Source organism: Limulus polyphemus, unplaced genomic scaffold (genome assembly GCF_000517525.1).
Source record: "Limulus polyphemus unplaced genomic scaffold, Limulus_polyphemus-2.1.2 Scaffold186, whole genome shotgun sequence".
In the NCBI taxonomy this organism is placed as follows: domain Eukaryota; kingdom Metazoa; phylum Arthropoda; class Merostomata; order Xiphosura; family Limulidae; genus Limulus; species Limulus polyphemus.
In genome coordinates, this window is record NW_013665796.1 from 510562 (window position 1) to 521396 (window position 10835).

Genomic DNA, 10835 nt, shown 5'->3' on the forward strand with positions numbered 1-10835 from the left:
AACAACGAACGTTAACTTCAGCAATACAAGTCCTTCCTTAAATAAAACTAGTTTATTCTTTCTTAATACAACTTGGAAATTCACTTAATTTCCACGGTCACGCTATAACTTAAACAAACGCTATAATTCACAATGAACGATTCACGCGCTTGGCTCAATTGTCCGTCTCTATCTCTGTCTGCAATTCAATTACATTTTTGCCGTCACTTCTTGGCGGTCTTATATACAAGAATACCGTACATCTAGTAAACACTCGAGCATTCAAGAACCTTCGAGAATATCATGACGTGTTACTAGCGTCACGTGTCGTAACACTATTTAAACCTTTAGATATTAACACCATCAGTACAATAGCAGCTTCATCTTGCTATCTCACAAATTAGAATATTAAAATTATAGCTTAAAACAATATCGTTTGTCTGGAGCCGTACATTCAAACGAGAACGTAAGTTTTTAAACATATAACAATAATTAATTCCACTTTCATATTAATCCCGAAGAAGAGAAATTGCTCGAAACGTCATTATATAAAATAAATTTATTTTTATTTCAACGTTATGGTTTTACAGTGATTTTACTTTTTGCCAACGCTGTGAGGATTCAAATTCTTCTGGTAACCAACAGTAAACTATTTTTATCACACTTTACTCTAAATATTTTTATACTCCTTCTCATTTTGTCCTTGTTTCTTTAGTTTTTGCCTTAATAACTAAACGTTTGTTTAAGTTTATCCTGTTTATTATTCAGGAAACCCGCTCGAAACTTACTTTATATTAATTATCTCACTTTTGTTAAATAATTCACTGTCGTATAGGTGACGCTTTGAAACGAAGATGGTAGGTAGTATCAGTAGAGATGTTGTTTTACTTTCACTCTTGAAATTAAAATTGCGATATGATTCTTTCTCGTGTATTAAATAAAAATAGATCGTAATATAAGTGTTTGTCGATCATCGCATGAGAAGTACAAATGTAATTCATCAGTCATGTTGCCAGGGATTGGCATTTTTGGGACTGGAAAAATTGTCTATGTATTGGTTCCTTGCTTCCGTACGCGTGGGTTCAGGGTCGAAGCGATATGGGGTCGTACCCAAGAGGATGCTGAGAAAGTGGCTGAACAATTAGACATACCGTTTTCTACGAATAAAGTAGATGAAGTGTTGTTACGTAAAGATGTGGATTTAGTATGTATTGTATGTTCTCCTCATCTTCATTCGCAAATTACAGTGAAAGCACTAGGAATTGGAAAACATGTTTTATGTGATAAGCCTGCTGGACTAAGTCAAAATGAAGTGTTAAAGATGGTTAGAGCTGCCCAGTATTATCCATCACTTATATCTGTTTTATGTCATAGCCTCAGATTTTTGCCAGTATTTATTCAAATGAAAAAGGCTATAGATGAAGGGTATATTGGTGAAATTACTGTATGTGATATTCGTGTTCAGTGTGGTAGCCTTTTGCACAAACAGTATGACTGGATGTGTGAGGAAGTAATGGGTGGAGGCATCTTGACGAATGTAGGAAGCCACATAATAGATGTTATATGTTACTTAACAAGCAAAAGAGCTGTAAAAGTTCATGGGATGATCCGCACTTATACCAAAACTACTGAACACATCCATGGAATTCGACAGATAAGTAGTGATGACTTCTGTACATTCCAGATGGAACTAGAAGGAGGATCATGCTCCACTGTAACTTTGAACAACCATCTTCCGGGCCAGTTTAACCAAGAAGTCCTTGTATGTGGCACAAAGGGACATGTTGCTGTTAGAGGAGGAGACCTGTATGGTCAGAAAAAAGGCTCCGTCAAGGAAGATGTTCTTTTTCTTGATGTTGAAGACCTGAAATATTCACCAAAGTGCATGAAAGGTGCTTCATCATCATCATTATTAGCAGAAACCCCAGATGGACTCAACACAAACAACATGAGTTTTATTTTGCCAAAGCTCTACTTGAAAGGGTTTGTTAAAATAGTAAGTGCATTGAGAGAAGCTTTTATATCGGTTCAGGACAAACAGTGTTGGGTGAAAGAACCTGTTGCAATGGCAGCAACATTTGAAGATGGCCAGTACATTCAAGCAGTTATTGATGCTCTCAGAAAATCATCTAAAAACAAAGAATGGGTGAAAGTTGAAATGCTTACAGAAGAAATACCAGATTCATATCTTCCACTCGGTGAAAGACAAGCATCATTCTAGTATGTTTGCTTCATTTGTATGTTTCATTTTTATTATTTTGCTGTATTTATTTGTACAGTATAATTAGAAGCTGTGAAAAATTTTAAAATTAGGCAACCATATTAAATTTTGAGGAAATTTGAAGTTTCATGAAAGTTTTAATATTACAGGTTTGCTGTAATTTCAGTTAAATAGTCAAAACTTTAGTGTTTAAAAATGTATGGTTTGAATATTCATTTGTATTTGTATTTTAAAAAAAATCTAATGCTATAAGTGTGTTTCTTGAAGTCCAGTTCACTTTTGAGGCATTATGAATATCACTTATTAGTGATTTTTCATGTGATGTTACCATGTATTTACTTCTCCTAATAATACATGTTTCTCCTGTGCAGTAAGATTGTTTAAATCTTTTAAAAAGACATTGAAAATATAATTTTTTTTAGACTCACAAAAATTTAATTAGTAAAGTTAGAAACATCAACATATTAGGAAAGCTAATGTTTAAACAATTTATTTTTATGAACAGCATGGAGCCATTTGATTTTTCAAGGTTGTATTTGCACACCCACCCTTAGGAAAAGTAAAAATTTAAAGCCACTCTTTATTTTCAGGAAGTAATCAATTCCTTTCCTTAATGGCTGTAAAAAATAAAGCTACAATTAACCTCACTTTAAAACCATGAATCCATGTTGAAAATAAAATATTTTAAGTTAAAAACTGACAACAAGAGGAGGGAATAGAATTTTATTCATGACATAAGCTTTATTAAATATTTCATTTTATACCAAAGTATCGTAGATATAAGAATAAAAAAATGTAAGAAAGCCAGTTAGCCTCTCAGTGTCACCAGTCAGCCATTAGAAGAGCCCATGCACATTTGCTTGATTAAAATTACCTTATCAATAAACTTCAGCAATTGAATCTGGAAGATTGAAGATACAACTGAAAGGTAGAAACTAAAGTAATTCATCAAGGAAACAATTTCACTGGGAGTGGAACTTCATGTGTATATATTTATACTTTGTGTAGCAAGGAGTACATGTCAGAATTCCTGTTATAGAAAATGTAACTTGTGTTGAAACTTTGATAGAACATATATGTATACATTTCTCTAGTTAAAGTACATTGCTAAAAGGTGTGTTAAGAATAAAATTTAAAAAGTATGCATATGTATGAAAGATGGTGAGATAAAGAATAAAAAATGTGAGAAGTTTTTGTTCATAATTAAAAGCCCTGATTTAGCTGCAGTGGCAAAATGTTGGTCAAAATTAAAAGTTTTTATTATTATTATTATCTGGAGAGTAATGCTCTCTCTTTTTTTTCTAATTTTATTGCCAAAATGTTGTAATTAATCACTTTTTCAAATAAGATTTATATCAACTCAGACTGTAAAGCAAAGAAAGGTTTTCAGGCAAATTTGCATAATCACTTCTTGTATATAGGAATAGTTTCATCCTGTACATTGTAAGTATAAGATTAATTGGGATAGATATGAAAACTGTAAGTTTGATTCTTTGGCTGAAAATGGAGAATTTATGAATAATTTTAGATGTATGTGATTTAAACTCAACAGTATTATACAGTAATATTTTACTTGCATGTACAACACTGTATGCTCAGTTGTGACATGTTGTATATTTTTAAAATTAAATATGTAGTTACTACAAAAATTTAGTTTCACCATTAACTAAACATCTCACACTCTTACTTAGAACAGTATTGGTTAATAGACTTGTTTATTAATTAATTAATTTTGAAGACAAAACTATAAGGTTAGCAGGTTTTTTCCTTTCTTTAAAATACTTTAAAATAACCATAAGTTTATGGGGGTTTACTGTGATATATTTTCATAATTAAAGAAACAGGTGTGTATGACAACAGATAATTCAAAATTATAACATCTGATTTACTTTAAAATAATTGTCAATACAACTGCTATTACTTAAAATATTAATCAGCTACTATAACAAATACATGTTGAAACTTTTTTAAATAGGTATTGCAGAAAAAAAAAGCACTTATCTCAAAAAAATATAATTATCTGAGGAAAAATTTCTATACTCATGAGTTGAAATTGTTTGTGTGTTCTGAAATGGTTTCTTAATGTGACAGGTTAAATTTTTGTACAACTGACAGAAAGTCATGAACATGCTCCTGCCTTCCTACTTGGATTTGAAGATTAAAAGTATAGAATCTGTTTCTATAAGGACAGAGGAATGAGCAAGGCAACAAAAAAGGTTCATAAACCTATGTAACCAAACTGTTTTTACACTTCTAAACAATTTACCCTATTATACTTAAGTGGAATTTGTACACATGTATATAAACATACATATTATTAAAACCTAATCCAATCCGAACCTTTATTAAGAGTCTTCTTAAAGACATAACAATTGAGAGTTACATAGATATCCTCCCATGAAAAAGATGTTTAAGTATAGATTTTGAATGTAATTAGTAAAACATATCAAATTTATCGAAATATAACACCCATCTTTCTTTTAGGTCTCATTCTTATGCAGATAAAAAACAAAATATTCAGACCTTTTTCATAACCCCAAAAATATTCCAAGAATATCTTAAAGTTTATATCAGCTCCTTATTAATCTTCTTTAACATTTTTAATTATGTTTTTTTCTCTACAGGGACTATGTTTTGTTTATAGTTGATTATGCCTGTATGTTAATTTTCTTTGCCACTAAGCAAGCCTTCCACATGTGTAATATGTCTTTCTCCTTCTCCATCAGCACTTCGAAAACTTGATAAAGAGCTATTGAATGCATCTTATTTCTTATATAAACTAAAACAAACTCTTCTTTTCAGATTTCTCATATTATTTAAGTAACTTTCAGTGTTTTTCTCAGTCTGTCAATTAGATCATAATTTATCTAACTCATGATTTTTTATAAACTGCTTTTAGCTTACTATTCAGCAATTGGACTTGTAATGCATAACATAATGTTGATAAATTATATATGTGATAATAACATTTAAATATTTTAATGTTTATTATACTTTTTTATGAAATATGATGCTTGGTTACAAATTGTTTTCTTTGCTACAGCCTTTATGAGTTTCACACTGTAATACAATCAAACTATTCACATGTAATAAATTCAGTTTTATTATTTTACATGTAATAACTTTGCCCTTACTGTAAGAGCAAATTTTTATCAGTAAAATTTCAAACATTTTATTAAGACTGTCAGATAGGTACATCCTAGTCTTATTGTCAAACTATGATTTTGTTATCTTTTACAGTGTCTTTCTTGACTTTGCTTATTTTACTAAATGTCAGAAGAATTCCAACACATTAACTTAAAGTTTTCTTTGAAGAGGTATTTCTTTATACATCTATTAACAGATAAATGACAATTAAGAACTATCATGTGACATACTACACTGTTTGTATGTAGTACATTTTCTATACTTTCATAAAAATTAGTCACTAATTCGCTCTTTTTACAAAAATATAAAAATATTTTGTAGCTTCTGTAGTTAGATTTTTATTCATAAGCTCTCTCGTCCACCAATTTCTAAACATAGTCCATTTTAGTTAACTGAAGTGTTCATTCATTTCTGGACTGATGAGGTCATTAATGATAATTTGTTAAAAATAATTAGTATAAGCTTTGGAAATTTAGATTCAGACTTATTCTTTGTTTAATTTCTTTCTTTTTTGTTAGTTTTCAGAATAGCTTGCCTGAGGATAAAATGTTTGCTTAGATTTTGTTTTCAACAAATTATGGGATAGTCTAGATATATGGATATGAAAGGCTACAGTTAGTTTGACTCATGACTGGTATTTGTTTTTCAGGCATTATGAGGGACCTCAGTGGATCAGATGGTCTGCTGTCATCATACACATTGTTCTAATATGTTAAGAGCTTTGTTTTTGTTTTCCTAATTGTACAATTTATTTGTACTGTAATGTACATTTGAATGTCTCAGAATGAAACATGATAAAGGTTATTACTTTTAAGTCATATTTGAATTTGAAGAATCTGTATAGAACCACAATCATATTCAATATTATTTTTAAAATATTTAAGTATGTGAAAAAAAACAATAATTAGTTACAACATGTGTGAGTGCTCAGAAAGTAAAGTGAAATAAAAAGTTTTAAGGCAGTGACAGTCAAAGAAAGTACCAGAAGCTTTGTTATACAGTGGTACACCTAAAATTAAAGTGCCATGATGAAATATCTTTGATGATTATATTGAAGTTTAACCAATTTTACTTTTGTTGTTTTTTTTTGCCAACATTATTGTCTTTGTCCTTAAGCAATTTTTTTACCTCTGATTTTGTGCGCTACTAGGCAGCTGGCTTGCCATTTACAGTGCACTCTAGTTTGTCTTCCTTTCACATGTGAAGAGTACAGCATGTATGTGCAGCATGTATTTTGTGAAAATTATTGATTTATAAAACATTGTATAGTCACTAAATATGTGTAAAAGTATACACTTCAATGTAAATATAAAGATTTGTTGGTACTGAAAAAGAAATATTTTTACTTTTTTTTGTCATTAAAGACATCTGTCTGTAAGTTACGTACACATGCTTTTCCCAAAATAAACCACAGTTACACTTCAGATAACACAGAATAAAGTGTAATTTGCTAGTGTAATTCAAGATTTTGCTACTGTAATGAATTGTCAGAGAGGAAGCTATAAAAATCTTGTCATGAAAGAAACTCCTAGTACCAAACACTCTTTGATTGTGCCATGATAGGCATTGCATAATTTATTGGGTTATGTAGACATGAAAAAAAGCTTAACAGAAAAAGTAAGACTTATATGCTACTTGGGGTATGAACTGTGGTGAAGATGGGGTTCATGAACATAAGTTAGGAGCATTCACAGCATCATAAAAATACCAAAATTAGCCATGTTTGTATGAAATAAAATGTTTTATGAGGTTGTGTTTAATATTTTTTAGATTATGCTGTACATAAAAAGTTCACTACAGTAATATAACAGTCATAAAGTTATTTATAATGAATATGTAGGGCATTTTTATTGCCTTACATTTTGAGCTTTGCGATTGCTAAACTCCATGAAAATTTACCAGGGATTAGACCATGTATACATGCATGCAAGATCTATCACATTTTCTTGTCACTTAATTTTTACTTAATGTTCATATCTTATATGAACATGCAACCTGTATGTTTTTGGCTGAGTGGCACAGTTTGCTGAGTTAGTTTTCATGTCTGTTTTTACTTCTTAAGGAAGACAGAAAAAGAGAACTGGAAGCCTAAAATTTCTATGCCAAATACCAACTTGTCACTATACCTCTAGATTCACATTTACTGCCATAATGAATGTTACTTCTGTAATTTAAAAATTAATTTCACAGATATTGTTATACTTTAATTTTATACAAATAAATGATTAAGTAATTTGAAAGACTTTGAAAAAATATTTTATGACTGTAAGAGAATTCCAGTTGTTTTTTTAAGTTAATATAAAGTATTTGGGCATGATTGTATTTCATTAAAATCTTTCAGTTTTTCAGTTTCACATTTAATTAATTACAATTAACTGGACCATATATAAAAAAATATTGAAGCTGAGAAAGAATTGAAACCCCCATATATATGAATAATTAATTGGCACAATTGATAAATATAATATTTTTCTTGTTTCTGCTATTCTAAAATAATGAGGTCAAAAGTCAAAATGCACATAGTGTGGTATTGCATAATGTGTTTGGCTGTAACTATGCACCTCAGTTGCTTTGTAAACTTGCCAGGTGTTTACTGTTGTTCTAAGTTTAATATCGTTAAGTTTATTCTTCACTCATATGGTTTTTGTTTTCTATACACGTTATATGTGTATGTAAAAAATGGTTTTGAAAATTCTACTAAGTGGTAAAACTGGTTTTAGTCCTCATTATACAAAATTTAAAATTGTTTTTAGATATTCAACAACGGAGTTAAGTGGAATTGGCAAGCTATTATTTGCCAAACTAAATTGTTTCTTTTTTTGCATTTCCTATGAGTTAATTTTTTTATTGGCTTTATACTGTATTCTGTTTGATTTAGCTGGGTGTGAATTTCTATTTTACTTCAAATTTGTATCTTTACACTTTTTGTTTGCTATAAACTTGTTAAACAAATTTCATTTATTTTTTTCCTTGCACTGAAATATGAGTTACATTTACCTACTTTAATTTTGTCAGTGTGTGGTTGTGAAGTTATTTTTGTTAAATTTTATTGTAAAGCTACTTTAATAAAGTGAAAATAGAAAAGACAAGCTGTATTGATGTATTTTCTAAAATGTTTAGAACCCCATTACTGGCAATGTGATTCTGTTTTACTAGAAGGAAATAGAAGAACACCAACTTGAAAATGAAGAGAATCAACAATTATTTGTTACAGCATCAGTTAAATCTATTTTTATGGGAGTAAATAATAAGCATAATCAGTAGTGGACAGCTAGGAGGCCCTTTCAGAGATAAAAAAAGATTCATTTAAAACTTTACCATCAACACAAACAATACATTTAGTCTGATAAAATATTGATAATGATTTTTACAGTTCAATACATACAAACTTACAGAAATTGAACTGTGTCATCTTGTTGTGATATATGTTAAATTTACCCAAAATATGTTGCATTCAATGTGATTTTCTGCGAGTTTTATTGCAGAATATGGTATTTTATTTGACTGTTATGTACATTATGTTATTATTGGAACAAGTGCAAAGGTAATTTTTCATACTAATAAAATAACTGTATAACTAGTAAGAAAAAGAAGGATCAGTTAAATTATTGCCCTGAGTAGTTTCTTGCCTTTTTTTGTACCACTAAAATTATTTTTCTCCTCTCCAAACATTTGCCTTTGAAATTTCTTTCAAATATGGCCACCTTATATTAGTTTAAAGGATGGTGCTCAGATTGAATATATTATATTATAACTGTTAGTTTTTGCTCCAAAAACTTCAAAGTTTGTGAACAAATATTTCGTGTTCAAGATTTATTTTATATAGATCATGCAATCAGTAGTAATAAATCATCTAATTTCTTTTCCCTCCCACAAAGACCTATTTCAAAATACATAATGAAACTGTCATTAAGTTAAATAGACCTAAAATGAGATATATATTATTGAATACTTATGAATAAAAACTATACAAATTCCAGTCCAAAGATTAATCATTTGGGCTGTACTTTTATGTATTGGTATTTTTTCATTTTCTTTATCACAACTATGCTTAAAATGTATTCAAAAACAAAGGGAATATATATTTTTTAATTTTACTGAAGATGAAAGGATTTAAAACATTAAAATTTTAGTAACTAAGGTTTTTAATTCATTTTCCTGTTATTAAATTCAGTACAGATTAAATTAGGACAATGATTTAGTTATGTATTAGGGCTTAGTAAATGCATAGTTTTACCACAAAACAGTATTCAGGTTATAAAATAGTATACCAAGAGATGGATGGGTAATGGAAGACTACACTTTTCATACAGTAATTGATTGGAGCTTGCTGAGCAAGTGTTTGGTGAGGCAGTTCACCATGGAACAGAATATCAAAATTAAATGATAAAATAAATGTAACACCTATTTTATATTATCTTTCAAAAGTACTTTTAACAGATACAATTTATGTACTTTAAACAAGTGTAGAAACAAAAAATTGGATGTGAAATTTCAAGAAAAAACTATGAGTGATTACAACAAAGTACCCATACACCTAATTGCAGGCATTGTCTTCCCAAATAAGATGTACATAATTTTAAATACACTCGTTTTATTTGTTACATGAAATTTTACAAGAATGTTGCAAGAAAATTTTAACTTTGGTTTGTAATTGGAAAATGTGATGCAAACATTGAATTCTTAACAATAGTCTTGTTTCAGCATATTTTAATTACACTGTTATTTTTAATTTTTTGTTATTCTTGAACTTTTTTCGTGAATACATATAGATGTCCTTAGGTTCAACACTATTCGTAAGTTGAACAATATTTTTATAGCACTTTCAGAAATGTTCTATTGTAATTAAAAAACTGTTTATATTCAATGTACATATAATATATAATTCAACATTTAACTGGTTAAACTAGGTTTCCTTGAAATATTAACTTCATTGATTATGTACACACACTAGCTGTCCCAATATGAAAAGTTAATTCTTTTTTTAAACCAGACAACACTTCGTTTACAGCAAGAGAAGTGGTATATGTACAATGTACACAACATATAGTTGATTTTAACTCATTAACTGACTACCTGAAACATGGATAAATTAATTTTCGAAATTTTTGCTTAATGTAATATAAGTTATGTTTTAGGACAAAAATATAAAGTATAGAAACTTATTAAATATTACACACACACATACGTGTATGTTTCAAGAAATATATTTAAACACTAACAGCTGGTATGGTTGAAATGTTCTACAAATAAATGGCTGGAATGTTATTTAGTAGGTGGAGCCACAAGCAAATAACTATACGTAAAGTAAATAAAGTATAGTAATGGTATTTATAATAGTGTACAAAGTATGAAACTGTTATAAGCGTTCAGTGTATGGCGCGGTTTTACGAGTCAAAACAAAGAAACTTACAAAAACTGAAAAATAAAACCCGTAGTAAAGAAAAAAGTAGCTGAGAGGTGTTTCTAGCAGTCTATGAAACGGACC

At 29.3% G+C, this 10835-nt stretch overlaps 1 protein-coding gene across 2 annotated transcripts; it reads left to right on the top strand.

The window, feature by feature from the left end:
* Window positions 1-839: 839 nt before the first annotated feature.
* Window positions 840-7585, top strand: LOC106478164 (glucose-fructose oxidoreductase domain-containing protein 1-like). 2 transcript variants are annotated; one of them, XM_022381698.1, is made up of 2 exons: window positions 840-2216; window positions 5997-7585. In XM_022381698.1, the coding sequence occupies exon 1, from the start codon at window positions 986-988 to the stop codon at window positions 2198-2200; it is 1215 nt and encodes a 404-aa protein (XP_022237406.1). In that variant the 5' UTR covers window positions 840-985; the 3' UTR covers window positions 2201-2216; window positions 5997-7585. The 2 variants fall into 2 exon arrangements, with proteins under 2 accessions (XP_022237406.1, XP_022237405.1); XM_022381697.1 differs by having other exon boundaries at window positions 840-2199.
* The last annotated feature ends 3250 nt before the right edge of the window (window positions 7586-10835 follow it).